Source organism: Chiloscyllium plagiosum, unplaced genomic scaffold, assembly GCF_037043375.1.
Source record: "Chiloscyllium plagiosum isolate Xiang-an unplaced genomic scaffold, Cpla_swu_hap1 HiC_scaffold_36, whole genome shotgun sequence".
Lineage (NCBI taxonomy): Eukaryota > Metazoa > Chordata > Chondrichthyes > Orectolobiformes > Hemiscylliidae > Chiloscyllium > Chiloscyllium plagiosum.
In genome coordinates this window covers 10,126,811-10,151,868 of record NW_028270174.1, presented here as the reverse complement: position 1 = coordinate 10,151,868, position 25,058 = coordinate 10,126,811, and the positions used below count along the sequence as shown (strand labels likewise).

Below are 25,058 nucleotides of genomic sequence, written 5' to 3'. Positions count from 1 at the left end.
CTGGTCAATTACATTTACCAACCAACAGGCACTATAATATAAGATGTTGCTCTCTTTTAGACTTTATGCTTGCAACTGTCCTGCCAAGTGCAAGATGAAACCTTAAGCAAACTGTCTTTTTATCAGCAATATTCAACTTCTGTACTATCAAACAACAACTGCAATAATAACAATCTACATTCATATCACACCTGTAGTATAATAAACCATCCTGAGATGTTTTACGGGGTGATTATCACTTGTTACTAGACAAGTTGATGATGGTCGAGTGGTGGATGTTGTGTATATGGACTTCAGAAAGGAATTTGATAAGGTTCCCCATGGTAGGCTCGTTCAGAAGGTCAGGAGGAATGGGATACTGGGAAATTTAGCTGTCTGGATACAGAATTGGCTGGTCGACAGAAGACAGCAAGTCGTAGTGGAAGGGAAATATTCTGCCTGGAAGTCAGTGATGAGTGGTGTTCCACAGGGCTCTGTTCTTGGGCCTCTACTCTTTGTAATTTTTATTAATGACTTGGATGAGGAGATTGAAGGATGGGTTAGCAAGTTTGCAGACGACACAAAGGTTGGAAGTGTCGTTGACAGTATAGAGGACTGTTGTAGGTTGCAGCGTGACATTGACAGGATGCAGAGATGGGCTGAGAGGTGGCAGTTGGAGTTCAACCTGGATAAATGCAAAGTGATGAATTTTGGAAGGTCGAACTTGAAAGTTGAGTACAGGATTAAAAACAGGATTCTTGGCAGTGTGGAGGAACAGCGGGATCTTGGTGTGCAGGTACATAGATCCCTTAAAATTGCCACCCAGGTGGACACGGTTGTTAAGAAAGCATATGGTGTTTTGGCTTTCATTAACAGGGGGATTGAGTTTAAGAGCCGCGAGATCTTGTTGCAGCTCTATAAAACTTTGGTTAGACCGCACTTGGAATACTGTGTTCAGTTCTGGTCTCCCTATTATAGGAAAGATGTGGATGCTTTGGAGAGGGTTCAGAGGAGGTTTATCAGGATGCTGCCTGGAATGGAGGGCTTATCTTATGAAGAGAGGTTGATTGAGCTTGGACTTTTTTCATTGGAAAAAAGAAGGAAGAGAGGGGACCTAATTGAGGTGTACAAGATAATGAGAGGCATAGATAGAGTTGATAGCCAGAAACCTTTTCCCAGGGCAGAAATTGTAAACACGAGGGGTCAAAGTTTTAAGCTGTTTGGTGGAAAGTATAGAGGGGATGTCAGAGGCGGGTTCTTTACGCAGAGAGTTGTGAGAGCATGGAATGCGTTACCAGCAGCAATTGTGGAAGCAAGGTCATTGGGGATATTTAAGAGACTGCTGGACATGCATATGGTCACAGAAATTTGAGAGTTCGTACATTAGGTTTACCTCACATGAGGATCAATGATCAGCACAACATCGTGGGCTGAAGGGCCTGTTCTGTGCTGTACTGTTCTATGTTCTAACATTTAGCAGTGAACTACGTAAGAAGACTTCTCAAATGGTAAGCAAAGCTTTATCAGTGAGGTAGGTTTTAAGAGTGTTTTAAATGATGTGAGAGAGGGAGAGAAATCTGACCGGTTTAAGGAAAGAATTTCAGCGTTTCAATGGTGGTGGAGCAATAAAATTGGTGATGCATGAAAGTAAAATCAAGATCTTAGAGTGTTGTAGAGCTGGTACATGTTACATGATCGAGAAGAGGGGAAACCACAGAAATGAGACTATAATCCAATAGAAAACAGGAATAGAATTAGACTGTTTAGCCACTCAAGCCTGATACACCATAGCTGATCTGACATTCCTCACATCCACTTTCCTGCCCTTTATGTATATTCCTTGATTTCCTGAACTGATCAAGAATCTATCTGTCTCAGTCGTAAATAATACAAGGACTCTGCTCCTACAGCTCTCTGTGGTGGGAAGTTTCAAGATTCATTATTCTCTAAGAGAAGAAACTCATCCTCATCTCAATCTTAAAATGATGCACCTTAATTTTGAGATTATGCCTTCTCATCCTAGACTCTCCCATGAGGGGAAACATCCACTCAGTATTTACACTGTCAAATCCCTGTAAAATTCTGTATGTTTAAATGATATCACCTCTCATGTAGATGTGAAAATCTATGAGGCACAACAGCGCCTCTTCTTCCTCAGGCAGCTTAGGAAATTCAGCATGTCCATAAGGACCCTCACCAACTTTTACAGATGCGTTCTATCTGGGTGCATAACAACCTGGTATGACACCTGCTTGTCCCAGGACTGTAAGAAACTACAAAAAGTTGTATGCACAGCCCAGACCATCACGAAAGCCAACCTCCCATGCATGGACTCCACTTATACTTCTCATTGCCGTGGAAAGGCTGCCAACATCATAAACCCCTCCCACCCCAGTAATGTTCTCTTCTGTCAGTCAGAAGGTACAAAAGCTCGAACATGCACCAACAGGTTCAAGAACAGTTTCTCTTCCGCTGATATTCAATTGCTGAATAGGCCTGACTTCAAATAATGAAGATCTTGCTTTGCGCATCTCCTGTGCAGCCATAACCTTGTGTGCCTTGCTCTGTTTAAGCACACTATGATTTGTATATCCCTGTTTGCTATGATCTGATGTCCTGTTCGCAGAACAAAGCTTTTCACTGTATTTTGTTACATGTGACTGCAATAAATCAAATTTAAAATCCCTTTCTTCTAAATTCCAATGAGTAGAGTTGCAACCTATTTAATCTTTGAAGGGTAAGAACATTAAAATCAATGTACTTTCAAGACCAGGAGCAAATGTAGATCAGTGAGTGTGAAGTGTTGCATAATGTTCTCCAGCTAGTTTGTTCAGACTGCAGTGTGTAACAGAACAGCGTGATTCCATAGGCTTGAGTTTGGATATGAGCCAATGTACACGTGTTTGGAGTTGTTCAGAGGAAAGAGTGTGTCCACATTACTGATGCAAATAAAAGCAAACACAGTCGTCTTCCTTACTCTCAATTCTGCTTGGTCAGGGTGGCCTGAACTGAAAGAATTCCGTCTGGATGAATTCTGAATATACTATTTCTAAAGCTAATTCAGTTAATAAATCAACTAGCTAATGCAAGGTGTGTCATATTTCCTCAGTTGAATTGAATTGGAGATTTGCAACAAGCTAAAGGAACCTTTGTGTGAAAGCCTTGATATTATGGTCTCGAATAGCATCCAGATCATTGATGTAGCATATAGTTCCCAGTCATTTCACTAGGTTACACTTTTGAAGGTGCACACTCCCAGTTCAGAGGAATCTGAAAAATTCAGTAGTGTGAATGTGACATGTTGTTATGCTGCTGTATTTTCTTGGGTAAAACTGCCTTCTGTGATTGCATTTAAATTCGCTAAAATATTCTTTCTGCCATGCTGAGTACCTAACGCATTTTCCATTTGACATAAACAAAGATTACATTTGTTTTTGTTTCACTAATCATATAGTTGTAGTTTTTGTGTTTTTTTTACCATGTTTTGTGTGTCTCATTTTGCTTTTCTTTTGTTCCTTTTGTTTTTTTTCCCCACCCATTTCATCTCATTCTGCATTCGTTGATGCAGCTAGGGTAATCATTTCAACAGCCTGAATGAAGTCCCAGGTCTCCAGGTATGCTATAGAATAAAAGTGCAATCTATAAACCTTTTGTCAGTGGGCCATATTATTTATTGAATGATTTTGGATGCAACATTGATTTCTCTCTTGCAAAGTTGTTCACTGATTTCTGTACTTTCTAGTGAGTTTATATTGTTCTCCATGTCTTACCCAAAATTTTACAAGTTTATGCTGTTTTTTTTAGCTCACCTGTGCTTCTTGCCAAATTATTTCCCCGACCGTAAAAATACATCATTCCTTTCTGCCTCATGTACTTAATGTAGTCCCCTTAAATGGAATAGAATTGTTTTGTTTTTGCTTTTTCCATATATTATTACTGTGTCCTGTCTCAGACCGCTGTGCATTGACATTGTTTGCACAGCCAATTATATTTTATTCAGGGCGTTTCCCAAAGGTTAGTAGAATGGAATTTCATTCTTTGGTCCAACCAAATAATCTTCAGACTTGCTATTCCAGAGCACTGCTTGCCCATCTTACATGTTCTCTTTCCATAAACCTGAGCTAATCCAAAACATTGTGGGGCGATATTTAACTTACACCGAGTAATGTTCATCCATGTTTACAATCAACTGATCTATGCTCTTCCTACTACCTGTAATTTCTTATAGCCTCACAATGCTGTGTGGTATTTCTGAATAAAGAGAAAAGCTATCAAAGCTTTTCATCCTGAATTCATCAGGACAAATGACAGAATGTCAAATTTCCAAAGGAGCAACAATTTAGATTGCATGAGACAGGAGTGCTCATTGGTTGACAGGTTGACTCTGGTCGAGTCATTGTGATGTGAAGGGCACTATTGCCTGCATGTTTTGTTTAATTATCAAAGCGGCACAATGGGTAGATTTATGTTTATTCTTGCAGAGCACAAGAATTTGTATAGCTTTGAACAAGTGTAAGCAGCCACAGTATAAACCCGGACTAATTGTACTAAATTGGATGTTAAGGTAATTATTGGTACATTCAAAATTGTTAAAGACATTCTGTCCTTAAACTCTGACATTTTTGTCTCTGTCTTGATCAGTGCAAGATGAACTTCAGCGTTTCTCATTTTTCAGGAGTGCACAAGTTCTGTACACCCAGGTGACCCTGTGATAATTGCACTATTCTATTTCACTAATTTAGAGCATCCCTGATTTGAGTTGCTTCACTACGTTTTCTATTTTTTTAGCTGCCTAGGCCGAAGCTTTGAAATCCTCTCCCCCATCTTCTCAATCATTCTTGTTATTTTCCTAAATTGACCTATTTCAATTTTGTTGAAATGTAAGGAAAAACCAACATTTATACCATATAAGATGCTGTTTGGTTCATAACTGGGCTATGATAAGGAGAAGCATTACTACAGCGAATGCACCAGTTGGAAGGTAACTGACAATTCAATGCCAAGCTTCTTTTCCCTTTTGTCTTGGTATTCTTGTGAATTATTCTGATCAATGTAAAAACAACTACCAAACAACTATTCAAGAAACTTCTTAAAATCTAGCTCTGTCACAAAGCTTTTAATGATCAGCCCTACGTGGCTGTGTGTCATTTTTGATTTATAATTTTCCTCGAACATTCCACTATGTTACAGATGATGAAAATGCAGCCATTCATACAGCCAGTTCACTCACATGCAGTCGAATTAGTATATGCACAAACATAAAATTGGTGTAAATCAGTATAAACAGTCAAAGGAAAATGAAAACATTGAGGCCCTATCAATGTATTTCTTCTTTAAATATGATAACTTTTGATTTTCAACTATTTTAACATCAACTCTACCCATCAGGAGGACTCAGTACTTATTATACAAAAATAAAAGTACTTAGATAAGATAAAGAAGGACAAAAGGGAAGTATGAAGACAGTGTTGATCAGACAGGATATTGCTCTGTTGGAAATAAGAGGTGTCCTTGCGGGAGAAAGAACAGGTTCCATTTCTTAGAGTTGAGAATCAAAATCATGCTACTTCTTTCTTTCACTATATGGAGACATAAATAGAGAAACAAAACTGCAGAGAAATCACATAAATGTGGAAGACCAATGGACTGGTGATACTGGGGACTTTTGGGTACAGGCTAGATACCTTACAACCTGAGTTAAAAAAAGCCAGCTGAAAGAAGTAATTGTTGGATGGTGAGGGAGACTGAGGTTAAAGTGAAACAAAAACAAGTATGCATGATGAATGTCAGATGAATTCCTCAAATGATTTTATTTTCACTATCTGTGGTTGTCACCTGGTTGTGTTTTGGATTTAGATTGATCAAGATTACAGGAGGCTAGACTATTGAAAGCATTGCCTTTTACAGGACATTGCCACCTCGTTATCTAGAAGATAAGATTGACATGAGGCTTTTAAATAGTGCTATCTCCCAGTTGTTGTTGTAGTTATGTGGTCTTACATCACTGCTGATGTAGATTATCTTATTTATGTATTAATATGACCGTGTTGCATGACACCTCCCTCTGACTGCATTGAGTACATTGTTAACATGATTCTACAGTAAGAACCATGTTAACTACATTAGTCTGAGAATTGAAGTGGAGAAACAAATAACACTAGAAAAAAAGAGAATATGAATACGGAATTGCAGGGATCCTAAACATCTTCTGCCAACATATGAATTGTAACTCGGTAGTAAAAGGTGCACATAGAGGGTGATGGGGGACAGAGCCATCAGAGGTGCAGCTTAGTGTATACAGTCATGACAGAGTTGACCTAGCAGCTTTCAACATTGACTCCAAACCCCTTGAAGTCTCATGGCATCATGTTAAAGTTGAGCTTGGAGTTCTTCCACTGAAGAATCACAGACTCTTTTTGGAAAACGGCTGACATTCAGTTCAACTTTCCTCAAAGTCCCTCATTTCCTGACATTATTGCAACCTTCTTCCAAACATGGATTAAAAGTGCTGAGTTCTAGAGATAAGGTGAGATTGTCTGCCCTTGACAGGCAATCACGTGACTGCCTGTGACATTAAGTAGCCTTAGCAAAATTGGAGTCAATGACAATCGGAGAAAACTATCTACTGGTTGGAGTCATGCCTGACATGAAAGAAGATGGTTGTTGTTAAAGGTCAATCTGTGAAACTCAATGAAACTGAAACATGAGTGCAGAGCATTGCATCACCATTGATTAATTCGTGATGTCAAATTGGTCGCAGTCTTTACAGCTAAACACACAACCATCTACAGAAGTCTTTTGATAGCCATGATAAAGAGAAGATGGCACCAACTCTTTTTTGGTTAAGAAGCAATTCTTTTATATATCAACTATCTCAACACAGTGGAGACTGGAATAGAAACTTTCCTTATGTTTATTCCTCAGTTGCCTTGACAAAAATATGTTGCTAGTCTGGATTATGTCAAGTAAATACAAAATATTTAAAGCTGCGTCAACAATTTTTGAAAGCAATAATTATTCTCTATGCAAGTGTGAACAATTTGAGCCTAAAAGATGGAAAATGATATTCATGAGAATGCACTCCCATAACAGTCATACCATACTTTATTAAACAAAATCAAAATCAAGTGTTTAGACCAACTTATGCATAATCATGGAAGTAAAGATTCTACTTGCAAAAATATTCAACAAATAACTGTACTGTTTTAATTCTAGTGAGCGAATGAAACAGTTGAAATATTTTGGACAAATATCCTTTGAAATGATGTCTGAAATGTCTGCATCAATCTCTGAGGATATGAAAGGTTTACAGTGATAACATTTGAAGCATTGCTGATGGCTCACAACGAGTTTATAGATAAGACCTTCACAGCCTTCTCTCTGGGTGACAACCAGTGGCTAAGTCATGTGAATTTGTTAGCAGGCTATGCTAGGTAGTAAGCTGTTTTGGCCCTGGTGATTGAGGGGTATAACGTCAAGGCACAACAATCTGGATGTTTTATTTAAGAGCATAGTTTACCGCTATGTTTGTGGAAAGTTTTATATTTCATGCATCTTTTAAGACATATTGATTGTCAATACATTTACAATTTTTGTTACCATCTTCAGTTTTCTACATATCATACAAAGCACTTCTGTTAAAGCAGCACTCAAGAGCTGCATTTATCTAATGCTCCAGAGTAATCACATTCTATGAGAACAAATATTTGTTCTTCAGAAAATTGAATTATTCTCTCTACATAGTCATTTTATCATTATAAAATAACTTCAGAAGTAATTAAAAAGGTCGGCTGAATGCCAGTTTTGAATAGTGGATAGAAAATGGAAGCAGTCCTTGGATTAAAGTTGAGCTTGGAGTTCTTCTATTGAAGAGCCACACACTCCTCTTGGAAAATAGCTTAAGTGGCACTTGCACTATTTATTTTCAAGATTTCCATTAAACTTTCTGCTGATATCATTGATGGTCTTGGGCATCCTCTGTGGAAACCCATTCTCATGATTCATAACAAATGTTTCAAGCGTGAGTGCCATCGAGTCATACAGGCCTACTGCTCAGGAAAAGACCCTTCAGGCCATCATGTCTACATTGGTCAGACCTAGCCACTTAGCTGCTTTAATCCTATTTTCTGACACTTGGCCCATAGCCTTGCATGCTTTGACATCACAAGTGCACATGTAAATCCTTCTTAAAGGTTATAAGAATTTTGTTTAAATGTGAAGATGAACATGAGCCATTCAGTTGTCACTGCCATATTTCACAAACAAAGATTTTAATGAATGTGGTTGTCAAGTTTGGGATTCCATTACCTGAAATTTTGATTCAAGTTAAGGGAGATGTGGTAGGCAAAGTGGCTGCATTCCCAGTGTCTTGGATTGATGCTGTGTGTGAATCTAACAGATGGCCAAGTTTCTTTGTCATGAATGCTTCACAGTTTAGAGTCACCAGGTACTCCTGTTAAGAATATCTTTACAATATATCTACTATTTATTGAAGGTGAGTGTATTTATTTTTTTCTGGCTGAAGGAACAACTGTAAAGGAAAATACTAGTTTTACATAGCCTTCTTCATGATAACAAAGCAGGATTGGAATTTTTAAAACCAATTCCACGGATCTGGGCATAGCAGAATTGACCAGCATTTGTTGCCCATTTCTAATTGTTTTTCAGAAGGCTGTGGTGAGCTCCTTTCTACTTGAACTACTGCAGTTTATGTAGTAGGGTCACACACACTGCTCAAAGCAAAGGAATTCCTGGACTTTGATTCAGTGACACTAAAAGAATAGCGACCTAATTCTAAGTCAGAATGGTATGTAGCTTGCAGGTGGTCACGTTTTCATGCATCAGGTGCCTTTGTCCTTCTAGGAGTAAGATGCCACAAGTTTGGAAGATCGAGTTGAAATAGCCTTCCTGCATCAATTACAGTGAAATTGACCAGAAAGTAATGTGTCTGGATTCAAATGTTTGTAATTAATATTAGTGTTAAAAAGGACTGAAGAAATTCTTGAGACTTAACATATTTGTTAGACTAATGTCCCATGTCATTTTAAAAGAGATATTAATTTGTTTTGATTGTCCAGAATTTCCTAAATTCTAGAACCATTACTGTACAAATTTCATGCCATTGTTCATGCAAGAATAAATAGTAAACAGGAAGCTATTTGCCAGTTAGGAGTAGGGCAAATACTGGAATCTATTGTTAAGAACCTGATAATTGGGCAATTGGAAAATCAATAATTTAGCAAAGTCAACACAGTTTTGTAAAAAGAGAAAAGTTTGACAAATGTAATAGAGATTTGGATGCAGTAACTCGTAGGGTAGATAAGTGGAGCCAGTGAATACAGTGTCATTGAGTTTCCAGTAGGCACTCAGTAACGGGTCAATAACAGGTCACACAGGAGCTTGCAATACAAAATTAAATCTCCTGGGATTGAGTGTAGTACACCAGTATGGATAAAGAGTATCTGATGTAGGTTTGCTTACTGAGCTAGAAGGTTCATTTTCAGACATTTCGTCACCATACTAAGTACCATCTTCAGTGAGCCCTCGTCTGGAGCTTCGTCCGAAGGCTATCTGAAGATGTTACCTAGTATGGTGACAAAACGTCTGAAAATGAACCTTCCAGTTCAGCGAGCAAACCTACATCCAGAACCTCAACCTGAGCTACAAGTCTTCTCAAAACTCGCGGATAAAGAGTATTGACTGAGAAAAAGATGGAATAGATGGGTCATTTTCATGTTGGCAGGGTATAGCTAATGAACTGCCACGAGGATCAGAACTTTACAATCATATCAATGATTCAGGGAACTGAGTACAATGTATCAAAGTTTGCTGATGAGATTAAGAAGTTTGTTCAGTTGAATGATCAGTTGGATGATTTGGAAAAAAAACATGGCAGATGGTCTGTTATGTGGGAAAGTATGAAATTATCCATCATTACAGGAAGAAATGAAAAACATAATTTGTAAATGCTAGTATTAAGAGGGATTTGATGGTCCTGTACAGGAAACTGAGAACATGATATAAATATGCTGGTATTTATTGGAAGACAAATAGAATATTTGTCTTATTTAGAAAGGAGTTTGAAAAAAATGAGTAAGCAATTCATATACTACAGTGGTTCAAGAAGGCAGCTCACCACCACCTTTTCAAGGGCACCTATAGATGGATAATGAATGTTGGCCCAGCTGTAGATGCCTATGTCCCATGAATGAATAAAAGCAAGATATGAAAATTCAGTGGGAAAGTGTTGATGGTCTTTCCTTTTTTTTATAATTTTCATGGAATGTGGGAATCACTGAATCAAGTGGGTCAGGAGTCATCTGCAAGCCAGATGAGAAAGCAGATTACGTTCCCCAAATGTTACGAGTGAGTCATATTTATGTCTGCAACTTTTAACAGTGGTTACATTGTTGTCATTAAGCTTGCATTCTTATTCCAGTATTTTTATTGATTTCCAATTTCATTTTCTGTTGTGATGGGTTTCAAGTGCATGTCCCGAGAGCATTAGCCTGTTGCTTTGGAGTACTAATTCGATGATCTTTTCACTACACCTTTGTTGTCCCATTCAAGAGTAGAGCAGGCTCTTGGTGACTTAAGAGCTGTTGCTATTCCTAATTTATATGTTCATTTTCATGAACAACCAGACTTCCAACATACACATTTTTCAATACAAAATAACTTCACAGAGACTTCAGCACAAGATCTTGGCTGACAGTCCAGCTCTATACAGGGCTGTACTGCACAGTCAGAGGCAGCATCGCTAAGATTAAACATTAAACCAAGGCCCTGGTTGCCTCTTCAGGTTGACATTTAAGTGTTGAGAAAACATTCACTGTATCATGGCCAATATTTATCCTTAAACAGACATCACTGAAAGAAAAACAAATTATCTAGTCATTTACTGCCACATTTCCTACATGACAACAGTACTTCATAAGTTGCTTCATTGCCTGTAAAGCCCTATATAAATGCAGATCTTCAATACTCCTTGCCTTTTATCTTGCCAAGCATCCATTTTTCTACCTGTCTGTTTTCAATTATAACACAATCTCTATTAACTCTGAGAAGCATTTAATGGATATAATATTGCATTTGGTATAATTAAAAGATTAATCATACTGTAGTCTAAATAGCATTTCTATTGAACCATTCTTACATAGGTTTAGTTTTCCATTGCAGAACACACACTGACTTTCATCAAAAAGTCTATTCTGATTTGGCTATTAAATTACGTTAATGATCATTTCCCAGAATATTAAGTAATTGCTCCTTTTATAGGTCTTTATACAAGTATGTAAAGGCCCATTACAAAAAGAATTACTAGATCTCTGAAGAACTGAAAGGACTTTTTTCATTGCCATATGTCTTTATATCTGGCTCAGTCTATTGATCACGATGGAATGTTAGAAAAATGCAAACCAAGGGATTTAGATTGCCTTAAAAAATAACCAGGGAAGGGTGATTTAATTAAAGTGTGTAAGATACTGAATAGTCATGATATGGTGGATGTGGAAAGGACATTTCCTCATGCGGAAAGAAGGGTTTGAATGGGTACATGGAATTTAAAATGTGAACTGATCAGTCATGATCCTTTTTAATGGCAGAGACAGCTTGAGGGGCTGACTGGTTTAATTCTGCTCATTTGTTTGCTTCATGGCAAATCTGATGAAACTAAAAAGGAAACAAAAACGAATGTGGAATGAAAGGCTAAAATATGATGAGTTCAGGATATGCTTTCTGAGACCACTCCATGTAGTGTCAGTATTCTGCAGTGCGATTTGGTAAGGAGTTGCAGACATCTGACCTACTGACAGTGAAGGAAGAGTGGTTCAGTTCCAAATAGAATAGTGTGAGACTTGGAAGTGGTGCTATTCCTATGCCCTTGTCCTTCTAGTTAGCTGAGCTTATGTGTTTGTACAGTGTTATCGAAGGAGCACTGGCAATGTACTTGTGGTGCATCTGATATATGGTGCACAGTGCTGCCAATGTGCACTCATGGTAGAGGGAGGAGTTGTTCCAGGTGGTAGATATGATGCTGATTAAGCAGGCTGCATTTTGATGGTGTTCAACTTTAAATCCTGTTTCAACTGTATTCATCCTGACAAGTAGAGAGTATTTTATCACACTCATAAAATGTGCCTTATAGTTGGTGCAAAGACTTTTAGGAACTCAGAAGTGAATTACTTGCCTCAGAGCACACAAGTTATGGCTTTTTTCTTGTAACAACAGTATATATGGGGCAGGTTCCGTTAATTTTCTGGTCATTGGTGACCCTAAGTTCATGTTGACAAAGCATTCAATTATAGTAATACCTGTCAACCATCTCATACTGCATATGATGTAAACAAGAATTCAAGTTCGGATTAATTGAACAAAAGAAGCATATAAACTATAGAATCTCAGTTCAGGAAATTAATTAATAAAAATCCTAGCAAGCTGCATTTCACAGTAGCAAATTATTGCAGTGCAAAATATCAGAAATATAGAAATACAGAGATGTATAGCGTGGAACCGCTGACTCTTCAGACCAACTTGTCCATGCCAACCAGATATCCTCAATTATTCTAGTCCCATTTGCCAGCACTTGGCCCATAACTCTCTAAACCCTTCCTTTTCATATACCGTCCAAATGCCATTTAAATGTTGCAATTGTATCAGCCACCACACATTCTCTGGCAGCTCGCCCTCTATGTGAAAAGGTTGCTCCTTAGGTCCTTTTAAATCTTTCCCCTCTCTCCTCAGACCTATGCCTGCTGTTATGGACTCCCCACCCAGGAGAAAAGACTTTGTCAATTCACGTCCTATCCACGTCCCTCATGATTTTATAAACCTCTATAAGGTCACCCCTCAGCATCCGACGGTCCAGAGAAAATAGTTCCAGTCTATTCAGCCTCTCCTGTCACTCGAACTCTCCAATCCTAGAAAGATCCTTGTAAATCATTTCTGAACCCTTTCAAGTTTTTTTCAATAGCAAGGAGACCAGAATTGCTTATGCCTTAAATATTATTGATTGATTGAATGGGTGTATTCAGTTGTTACCATTACCTCTCATGTATGTCTTGACAACGTTGCTAGACTTTCATAAAACAAAGAACTGCGGATGCTGAAAATCTGAAACAAAATTTGAGTACAGTGAAAACTTCTTCAGACCTAGTTCCAGTTGTGAAGAGTCACTGGTCTGAAAACATTAACACTGTTTCGGTCTCCACAGATACTGAGTTTCTCCAGCACTTTCTATTTTTGTTAGATTGTCAGCTTGGAAATGAAAATGGTCACACTCACGTTTTGATCTTGCTGAGCAGTCACTGGCTATAAGGTTTTCTTCCATCTTCATTACACAATGACTGACTCAATCATAAGACTCAAAGTGTAAATGACTTAATACTTTTCTGAACAAATTTTGTTTGTCTTGTGAAGACGTGTAAGAGAGGCACAAAGGAAATTGGGAAAGAAGAAGGCACAAGGGTTTGGAAAGTACAGTTTTTTCTGCATGAGGAGAAATATCGTTGGATAAAATTATTGAAATTCTTTTAGTGGTTTTTATTTCATAAGCTAAAGCTCTGTGTTTCTTGACATAGATGGTTTTTTAAAAGGACAAAGCAAATAGATTGAAGGTTGAGAAGTTATAGAGGAATGTGGCAACAAAGTAGCAGAGGAACCAGAGTTTAAGTAATCACTTGTGGGCAACTTGTCCAGAGTAAAGTGATCCCAGATGCTTCCTTGAATACTCTTCTTAATCTTTCTTCATGAGGTAGCTTCCAAAAGCTCAATGGCAAGGGTTGCACCGTCATGAAAGCAAAGTTGCTGAGAATTCAGTAGACCACCACAAATTTGGATACACTGGTGAATACTGGGGGATTTCTTCTTTTTGATCTGAGTGCTGAAACCATTATTCATGACATTGATCATTTGAGTCATGATTTTCCAAGGAGCTGTATGGCACTCATTCTTGATGAATTGTCAATAATGGTTTGGTATAGTGACCTCTATCATCCTAAAGCTAGCTTCTGTTTTTCTCCAGTGAATCAAAGACAGCAGCTATGCCCAAACTGGTGCAGGATGAATATGTCTTGGCTACTGTCAGGATTACAGGCATTTGTCAAGAGAATATTTTTGGTCACACAGCAGCTTGACATTAATGGGTTAGTAATCTTTGTAGATTACATGTCCCTCTGAACATGTGGGTCTTGGAGAGACACATGGTCTGTTGACTGCACCCTCCAGGAGCACTGAACACTATCCTTTCTCTCATATTCAACAGCAAAAGGTTAGTCAACAGCTCTCACTTGAATGTTCAATGGTAAACCCTGTATATAATGCTGGGTGTGTGGGATTGTTGTAGTGGTGGTAAAGCAGTAGGAGAATCATTGAGGAATGGGAGGGTACAGCTAACTAAACCTATGTTCAACAGCAAGTGATTAAGAAAGGGCATTACCAAATCTATAATATACTGGAGACACAAATGATTTAGTGGTTGTGGATAATAGGTGAAAAGTGCTATGGTTATTTGGAAGTGGGAAAAAAAATTCAGTTGTGTGCAGTAACACTTATGGATATGCAGAAGAAAAAAGAAAAAAAATGGGCCTGTGGTGTCTGAAATGGCAGATCAGAAGTTCGCAACTGTTTGATGGTGGCATCCCTTTTGCACGTTTCTGGTGCAGATGTGACACACTTGTATGACCGTGCCCGTACTGTCAGGGGTGAAGCTATGGTGGCCAAAAGCAGTCTCCCCAACATTTTTTGCATTTCAACCATTTTCTCACTAGCACCACGATAGTGCTAAATTTCACATCGGAGGACTGACAATTTGATGATGTGAAAGTCTGTTTTCGCTCAATATAGCTAAACATGGTCCCTGTGAGAATGAAGAAAAAAAATTGAACACTCCGTTTGAATGAGTTCTTTAGCGGTTGAGTTTAAGACATTGTGACAGTTATTCAGTGCCTGTCCACCTTGTGAACTAATCACAAGTGTCATGTGGTATAGAAAGCGTTGCTGAATTCTAAATACATTACACCCACAGACTTTCTATTGACAGAAAGCCTGTTACTTATTTGAAGAATCTTAGTAAGCTTGTCAGGTCAGACTTGTCTCCGTAAATTCATGCTTACCCCTCTTACTGCACCACACCAACCTCTGTTTCTTAATCTGTTCTTCCAGGATAGCTTCTAGCTCTTTACCCATGTAAGATATAAGGTCTGTCACTTCTTGAGGCACAAGTGTAACTCTTTATGAAAAAATGCAGTTCTATTGGTTGATTTCCAATCCCCAGGTACCAGTCCTCATCTTACTCAAATTAATTTCCTCTAAATTCTTTCGCCTACTGATCTCATCTAAAAATCTATCTCTTTTTGTAGCTCCTCCAGCCATTCAAATGCAGCTTCTGTTCCAAATGACTCCTTTGTTACATGATATAACCTTCCCTTTGTGTTTTGAATGACCATACCCATTTTAGTAATGTTGCTGGGAAAATAAAAGGTATGTGACATTTCTTTTTCCTTTTTGTTTTCATTTTTTACTTTCACTTTGGCCAGGTTATTAACCTAATTAACCTTGTTCTTACTTTCTCTTGGTCCCCCAATGGTGTATGTGAATCTCAACTTTCAACTTCAAGACTTGTGTACTCATTCCCTGCATGGCCTTCGTTGTACCTTAGAACCTCAGGACAGTACTGTCCCTTATTAATATCTTCCGTATGTTAGATACTAGTTCTGTTTCTTGTGTGTCATATCACAATCACAACCCTGTCTTTTAAATCACTTGTTATGCAGTAAGAATATCCCCAAAGTATGTTAACAGGCACAATTTGAGCTGAGCTACATCAATAGATAAAAGAATTGGGTACAAAAATTGTTTCCAGAAATGATTTCAGAAACTGTGAGAGTCAGAGACATATAGGCAGAGAACTAATGAGTTTCCATACCACGTCACTTGCAATCTCAAAATCTGCAATGCTAAAATTGAATGTTCCTACTTTGCTCAGTCTCTTTCCCAACATGAGCCTAACATTTAACTCCACTAAAATGTCACCATTGTTCCCATTCTGTCTTTTTTTTACAAACTCCTGGGTGTTTTATTAGTATTATGGTCAAGAGTATCCTGTTCACTCTTGATTCCTTGACTGACTGTTCTGTGTGACAAGCTAATATTGCATTTTAGATAAGGCTCTCAATTGTCTTACATTTCTTATAGATTTCACAATCAATCTCTGTTGAATCGAAGTCACCAACTGCATCTGTTCTAATACAGCACCCCTTTATTTATTTGTAACATTCTGTGTCCAAATCTCACCTGTCTCCATTTAGACCTTCCAACCCAACCATATTTACTATACCAGATTCTCAACCAGACCAATTAGTATATTTATTTTCAATACATTAGTGTCTATTCCCATTCAACTAACAAGACAAATTCCCTCACAGAATGTTTTACTTTTCTGTGTTAATGCATTTCTCATCACACCCCATCGCCACTATTGCCTCATACTGTATTTCAAACAAACTATGCTTTCATTGAATTGATAAATTTCATTGTACCCTAGTCAATTCATGGGACAAAGCATTTGAGGGTGTTTGTGTGACTGCTTAATTAATATTGTAATGAAAAGTAATGGATCGGTTCACATTTTATAAGCTACCAAACCATCTATTCCACCCTGAATTAAGGATACTGTGCCTTAAAATATGAAAGGTGCCCTTTTCAGACATTCTACACCACAACTCATTCTGAAAAAATCTCTGATGTTTCTCTTTTTACGAAAAAGTCAAAGTTGTCATCTCTGACAGTGATTTGAAGATGTGATTGTGAGCAATTATACACCTGCCAGATATGTATGATATGTCTATCAGGCTTGGAAATAGTCTCAGAGTAAGAGATTACCCATTTAAGACAAAGATGAGGAATTTCTTCTCTCAGTTGGCAGTCAGTCTGTGCAATTCGTTATCACGGGAGGATGAAGAGGCACAAATTCATTGCATAAATTCAAGGCTGAGATAGACAGATTTTTAATTAGTAAAGGAATCAGGGATTCTGGGGGAATGTTTGGAAAGTGGAGCTGAGGGCTACCAGAGCAGCCATGATCTCACTGAATGGCAGAGCAGGCTTGATGGGCTGAATGGCCTACTACTACTACTTCTACATCTTGTGATCTTAAAGCACAGCCTCCATTGACCCAAATTTTACATGGTTTTGTTTTTATTTCTCGCAGGCAAAAGCTGTCAAGATGTGATACTTCAAATGATACTTTTTAAATCAATTTTAGATTTTTGAAGTTGTCTTTAGCCTTTGTTTGGAACCAGAGTGTCAAGCAACAGGACATCCTGTGAAGTGAAGTCTCATGCCAGAGATGAGGTTATGATGCAATTTTACAAAGCTTCTCTGACATTTCTTTGAACAGTACATTCAGTGCAAATTGCCTGCATTCAATTAACACTAATAGCTCTTTATATAGTATAGCCCTACCTCATAACAAGCTGCATTGCCAAACTGTCATCCTTACGCAAAATGATATTTACTGTATTGATACAAGTGCTGTTTTGAATTATTCAATCATTTTTCTGCTAACTCTCCTGCACACACAGTGAATGGTCTGGATGAATTTCATATCAATAAATCCTAAATTGCTTAGCAATACCAATTTCATGCTTGGCCTTTTGTAAACTACAAGCAAGTGAAAAGGCATTCTTCATGCAACCAAATAGTCTCATTTCTGTATATTGACTCTCAGAAACAATGACAGATCAGCATTGTTTAATCTCTTGCTGATGGATTAAAAAAAAGCTCAGTTATGCCCTGTGCAACTGATTTATTGGCACTTTTTCCAGGAGATGAAACTGCTCCTTATTAATATGACTTGAACATGTGAAAAAAGGATCAAGTGTGGAAGACCTCTTTCAGACAGGATCAGGTTTAACTTTAAAGACATTTCTACGGTTTGATTAATATTCTGCTGGACTGATGGAGTAAATTGCGATACCTCCTGTTTGATGCTGTTGACTGTGGTCCTTAATTTGAAAGACAACAGCATGCTGTTCTTACATTTCAGCTGTTATATCAGTCAGTTGAGACCTGAAAGGGTTAATTGTCTTAATGAAATATGGTCCTCCCATTGGGTTACAAAGGACTCTTCTTGGGAGGAGCTAACCAGTGTGTGTACCAATGGTTCTCAGTTGCAAGACCTATTCTGGTGCGAAGACCATATACCGAACAGAAATATGCACTTGCTCTTAAGTTGAACCTGATACCTCACAAGAGACTACAATGTTACTCTCTTGAGTGAAGCAATTTCTTCTCATCTCAGTCCTAAGTGGCCGAACCCTTATCTTTCATCTATGACCCCAAGTTCTGGATTCCCAGTCACTCACTGGGAGCATCCTCCTCCATTTACTTTGCCTAGTCCTGTTCAACTTTTATAGGTTTCTGTGAGATACCCCCCATAATTTTCTAAACTACAATGAATATAACCCTAACTGATCCAATCTGTCTTGATGCACTAGTCCTGCCATCGCAAAAACCAATTGAGGAATCCTTTGCTGTACTCCCCAACCAGCCAGAATATTCTTCCTCAGATATGAAGGGCAAAACTGCACACAAACACAATCTATTTGAGTGGAGTTAAATTACCTCACAGTCCAAAAAAAAAGGTAATTTTGGAGATGAGCAGCAATTAATTAGTGCAGGGAGGGGACTCGAGCACATTCCCAACTCCAGCCTATTACACCTGGGTTAGGAGTGTGGGTGTGGATACTTCTGATTTGAAGGCATTCATTTTCTGGTCAAGTGATCTGGCATCAAGCTTGCTGAAAGCCATTTATCCTTTTCTCCAGCTCTTGACTTCCTCGTCCCCATGCCACTGACCCCCTTCCTGTGGCCAGAATCCTGTCCTCAGTATGATCTGGGCCCTATTAAATGCCACACCTCCAGTGGGTGGATGCATTAGTCACTATTCTTAGTGCTGATGACAATGGAGAGCTGTCAACCTCTGATTGTCTGGCAGTTTTTGGTGAGTGTATTCTTAATAGTCCATGGAAGTTATGAATACAGAGGCAACCAAGGACAGACTGCAAGTACATTTGAGAACACCACAGATGTCATGAATTGCAGTCATTGGGAAGCAATTATAAAGTCATTGTCATAGGGATGTATAGCACGGAAACAGACCTTTTGGTCCAAGTTCTCCATGCCAGCCAGATATCCCAACCTAATCTAATCCCATTTGCCAGCACTTGGCCTTTATTCCTCAATCCTTCATATTCATATACCCATCCAGACGCCTTTTAAATGTTGTAATTGTTGCAGCCTCCACCACTTTCTCTGGCAGCTCATTCCCCTTAGGTGTCTTTTAACCTTTTCCCCTCTCGCCCTAAATCTCTGCTGTCTAGTTACAGACTTTCCCACCCAAAGGAAAATACCTCTATAAGGTCACCCCTCAGCTTCCGACACTCCAGGGAAAACAGCCCCCACCAATTCAGCCTCTCCCTGTAGCTCACATCCTCCAAACCTGACAACATTCTTGTAAATATTTTCTGAACCCTTTCAGGTTTCACAACATCCTTCCGATAGGAGGGAGACTAGTATTGCACACAGTTCCTGAATTCTGGGTCAAAATTTCTTCAGCTGCTGTTTGAAACAAGCAGACCCATCCCAACTAGAAATCACTGAAAAACTGCTGAGAGTTCATGATGCCTGCCATTCTCAATGGCTAGAAAAACTCCTGCAATTTGAGCTGAGGAAGAGCTAGAGCAAGAGTTGTGAAACACTGTGGATCACTTCGCAATTCAAAACATTGGGCTCACAAAAATGGAGCATATGTCATCATCATTCCTGTGAGTTTCCTAACTTGCTGGAGTTGTATCATAAATCTTTTTCGGTTAGTTTTGAATGGATACTTCATATAAGGAACCAATTCATGATGTAACTTATGTCCTGACCACTGACACTTGGTGAGACAAAGAGAGAACAATTTAAAATAGCAGGTGCAATATAAACTTTTTAAGTTTGAAATTTTTTTAATCCAGTTTGACTTTTGTTATCTTTTGTTCCAATATCTTGTGGCCTCAAGTTACTCTTTCTCTGTAACCAATTTCATAATTACATAAGATATAGAAACAGAATTAGGCCATTTGGCCCATCGAGTCTGCTCCGCCATTCGATCATGGCTGATATAATTCTAACCCCCATTTTCCTGCCTTCTCTCCATATCCCTTCAACCCATTACAAATTAAAAATCTGAATAGCCCCTCCTTAAATTTACTCAGTGCCTCAGTATCCACTGCATTTTGAGATAACAAATTCCACAGATTAATAACCCTTTGGGAGAAGTAGTTTCTCATCAACTCTGCTTTAAATTTGCTATGCCTTATCCTAAGACTTTGACTCTTGTCTTAGAATGCGTACAAGAGAAAGCATCCGCTACACATCTGTTTTACGCACACCTTTTACCATCTCAAATACATCAATTTGATCTCCCCTCATTCTTCTGAATTCCAGAGAGTATAGGCCTAAACTGTTCAATCTCTTTGACAACAATTTACCTTATTTCCTGCTCTGTTACTTTCTTGTTTTGTTTCCTTTTCTTTAAACATCATTGGCTAAGAAAATTGATATTTAGACCTAATGTTCACCAAGATTTCAGATCTCAGTTGCCCTTACCATGACCAGCACCAGTTCACACTCTTAACAAATGACAGAGCACAATAAAATGATTTTCAGAGGGAGGAAAAAAGTTCTAATTGATGGTGGGATGTCCCACCCACAATTTTCTGGACAAATCGTTTTAATGGTGGAAGCAGCAATGGTTAACTTCAGTAGTTTGGCCTCATCCCAGTCCAAGCCACGCAGGTTCCAGATTGAATCCAGTTTCCCTTTTAGTAAATTTCCTCCTTCGTCTAAGGTTGCTGAGTTTGCACATCTTGCTAGACCTTGTAAATAACACCTGAAACCGTGTTGCAGTTCCACTTAATCAACCTGCAAGCTCATTAAAATGTATCTGCTGTCACGGTGCACTCAATTCTAAATATCTATAGCCTGGTGCCTTCAGCATGACAGCAGGACATTTACAGAGATGATGTTGAATGATTTCCATCAAGGACTGAACAGCAAGTGTGAAACTGCAAAATCCTGATAAATGCATGACTATCTCGTGAGCAAATGTTGTGCTGAGAATCAGGAATTCTAATGGTTGTCAATAACGATTAATGGAATGCATTTATGTACCCATCATAGGATAGAGTTTTATTCTTAAAGCACAGTTTATTCATAATTTATTTGAGGACTTAGGCAGTTGAATGCTTATTAAAGAAAGAGGTTGTGGAAATGAAGTTCACTTGTGTAGCCCCACTTGCTACAGCCTTCCACAGAATTTGCATTAATTTTAATCATTCATTTTAATTCATCCTTCGGTTGCTAGGCCAGCATTTTGCGAAAGTGATGGTGATCTAAAGCCTTTGACCACTGCACTCCTTATGGCGTAGGTATACCAACGTTTCTATGAGGGAAGGGGATTTTAAGGAATTTGACCCAGTGGCAGTGGGCGAGCAACTGATATAGTGCCATATTAGGATGGTGTGTGACTTGGAGGACATTCCCTTGGACCTGATCTGTTTGCCTTTCTAAGTAGCAGAGGTCACCAGTTTGGAAGCAAAAAGAAGGCTTGATGATTTGCTTTCTGCCCACGGGCTACATAGGAACTAGTCCAAAGCTTTGCTTGTCCCAGGACAATTGACATAGTACCAGAAGTGGTGCAGTGCAAATGATTTTGTCCCCCCTTTTATATACAGTTTTTCACCATCAACAAAAAAAAACTACCTCTGTGAAGTAAATCATAATAACTGCTGGATATAAGCAATGTAACCAATGACTCAATGCAAAAACTTGAATTAGAATTAAACCTGATACTGTCACTGTTGCTAAGTTGGACTCATTTAGCTGCAGCTACATTTCAGTGGAACTGTCAAAGTAGCAGAATTCCAATTTAAATATGGAGTAAATTCAAATACAGCGTGGCAATCACAAGTTTTATTATTTTTGTACCAGATCTTATATCTCAGAGCTTCTTTTATTGGACTTGGACAATTTAGTCTTTCTCAGAAACCTGTCATCTGCCTTATATATGATACAAAAGTAATAATAAAGGTCGCCATAGTCCCACTCTCTCATTAGAGTTGGAGTTTGTGGTGGTTTAACTTGAGGGTCACCAAAGCTCAAGTGAGAGGAGAGATTGAAAATGTTGGACATTCATGGTAATCACAGTCAGTGTAGGAATTGAACCCGCACTCTTGGTATCACTAATCAGTTGCCCAGCCAACAGAGCTAACCTGGTATGATACCAGGGCCAGATCAATAACTGCTGTCTGAGATGAATCACATCTCGAGTAATGTGAACAGTTTTGATCACCATAGATAGGAAAGGATACACTTTGCTTAGTAGGTGTCTTAGCAGAGTTTCAATGGGAATAGTAGTATCATAGCAGAGAGATATTGATGGGCCTTTTCAATCTGCATTGGCTCTTTCAAAAAAACCATTTAGTCAATTCTACACTCACCCTCCTCTCTAGTTCTCTCACATCTGTGGATTTTTTTCTTCTTGATGTATTTACCCAATTTCCTTCTGAAAACTGTAATTGAATCCTTAGCCATCACCCTATCAGACTATGTATTCCAATTTCACTCCTGGTTCTTCTATCAATCATCTAAAACCTTAGCTGTCTGATTATTGAACAGCCCTTCAAGAAAGGATGGAGACATAAAGTAAGAAACAATCACTGATAGTTTCACATCTGTTATTGGGATCGTGTTAAATTTCATGGCTGAATATGTAGATCTGCTAGCAGGATACTGTGGACATCTGAAGACAGAGTCAGCATGGTCTTTGGAAAGGGATGTCATGTTTACCAAATTTGTTAGACTTCTTTGAGGATGTAACAAAATATTTTTTCCAATGGTAAGAGAGACTAGGACCGGAGGGCACAGCCTTAGAGTAAAGGGAAGACCTTTTACAGCAGAGATGAGGAGAAATTTCTTCAGCCAGAGTGCTGAAGAAATTCACTGCCACAGAAGGCTGTGTAGGCCAAGTCATTGAGTATATTTAAGATGGAGATAGATGGATAGGTTACTGATTGATTGTCAAAGAGATCAAGAGTTCCCAGGAGAAAGCTGGAGAATGGGGTTGAGAAAGTTATCAGCCATGATTGAATGGTGGAGCAGACTTGATGGGCTGAAAGGCCTAATTTCTTCTCTTCAGTTTTATGTTGTTTTCATTCAGGGATATGGTTGGTCAGCATTTATTGCCATCTTCTAATTGCCCTTAAGAAGGTGAAGTGGTGAGCTGCCTTTTTGTCTTCCAAATTGCTCATTGTATCCACATTCTCTATTATTCTCATGAGGAAAGGTTGAGCAGTTGAGTTCTATATTCATTGAAATTTAATCAAGATCATAGAGTCATACAGTATAGAAGCAGGCCCTTTGGCCCATCATGTCCTTGCCATCAACAAACACTAAGCTATGCCAGTCCCATTTACATGCATTTGGCCTTTAGTTTTGGTTTCCTAACAGCAGGGACTGCTGGCGGAGGCGGTAGGGTGAACTGGATGTTTCCTTTTCTTTTGGCAGTTTCTTTTATTTCTGCTTCCATTTATTTTAATCCTGTATTTTGTGTTCAAAGATGGCTGTGGAGAATGGCGACTCTAGACTTTTCGCTGTACTCCTGTATTAACAATCTCATAAAGTAATATTAAGCCCTGGTATTTTAAATGCTTATCAAGATGCTTCTTAAATGTTGTGAGACTGCCTGCATTTACCACCCTCTTAGGCTGCATGTTCCATATTTCTGCAATCTTCTGGGTGAAATTTATTTTCTGCAATCTCCTCAAAACCACTGCTCCTCATCTTAAGCCTTTGCCCTCTGGTCTTAGACAGACAATCTCTCCTATTTATGCCTCTCATAATTTTGTATACATCAATCATATCCCCTCTCAGCCTTCTCAACTCAGAGGAAAACAAATCCAACCTACTTAGTTTCTCTTCAAAACTGAGACTTTTCATTTCAGGCAACTTTCAGGTAAAACTCCTCTGCACCCTCTCCAATGCACTCACATCCTTCTGATAGTATGGCGACCAGAACTGCAGACAGTGTTCCGTGTGGCCTAACCAATATTTTATATAATTGTAACAAGACTTCCTTACTGTTATATTCTATGACCCAGCTAATGAAAACAAACATCCCAAATGCCTTCTTCACCATCTTATCTACATGTGCTAACACCTTCGGGGATTTACGGACTCATACACCAAAGTCCCTTTGTTCCTCAGTACTCCCTAAGAACCTGCCATTCGTTATGAATGTTCTTCCTTATTAGACCTCCCAAAATACATCACGGCATATTTATCAGGATTAAATCCCATCTGCCATTACTCTCGACAATTTACCAGCTGATCAATTTCAGACTGTAGTCTGAGATCATCCTTCTTAGTATCAACAGCACTACCAATTTTCATGGTTATCTGCAAACTTACAAACTATACCTTACACGTTCACATCCAAGTCTTTAATTTACATAGCAAACAACAGTGAACCCTACACTGCTGGTCACAGCCTTCGAATCACAAAAACAAACCTCACTATCAACCTTTGCCTCCTATTGTAATTTAATTTTGGATCCACTTTGCCAACTTACCTTGGATCCTTTTGGAAAAAAACCTTCCATGTAGGATGTTGTCAAAGGCCTTTGAAGTCCATGTAAACCACATCAATTGCATGACCATCATCAATATATTTAATCATCTTTGCAAAACAAAACTCAACTAAATTAGTCAGATGGGATCTCCCTCTAATGAACCTGTGCTGACTATCCCTGACCACTTTCTGCTTTTCCAAATGCTGATTAATCCTGTTCCTCAGAATTTCTTCCAGTAATGTCGCTGCCACTGCCATCAGACTAACTGGCTGGTAACTACCTGACTTATCCTTACTGCCCTTTTTGAACAAAAATTTAGAAGCAAAAGAAACCTTAGTTTACAAATGATAGGTGGTCTCATTGAAACAATGATATTCTGAGGGGATTTGACAGAGCAGATTCTGGGAG

The 25,058-nt window shown here is 38.6% G+C and overlaps 1 protein-coding gene across 9 annotated transcripts in view; it reads left to right on the top strand.

Moving 5' to 3' along the window:
* The window catches only part of ccser1 (coiled-coil serine-rich protein 1), a 1,301,473-nt gene that overhangs the window by 1,102,886 nt on the left and 173,529 nt on the right, over nt 1-25,058 (top strand). For 2 of the 9 annotated variants that reach the window (XM_087979953.1, XM_087979952.1), the window contains exon 10: nt 3,548-3,593. The exons of the other annotated variants lie outside the window; for them this stretch is intronic. In XM_087979953.1, the coding sequence (XP_087836079.1) occupies nt 3,548-3,556 (9 nt within the window). In that variant the 3' untranslated portion in view covers nt 3,557-3,593. The remainder of the gene's footprint in view (nt 1-3,547; nt 3,594-25,058) is intronic. 9 annotated transcript variants of the gene reach the window in all.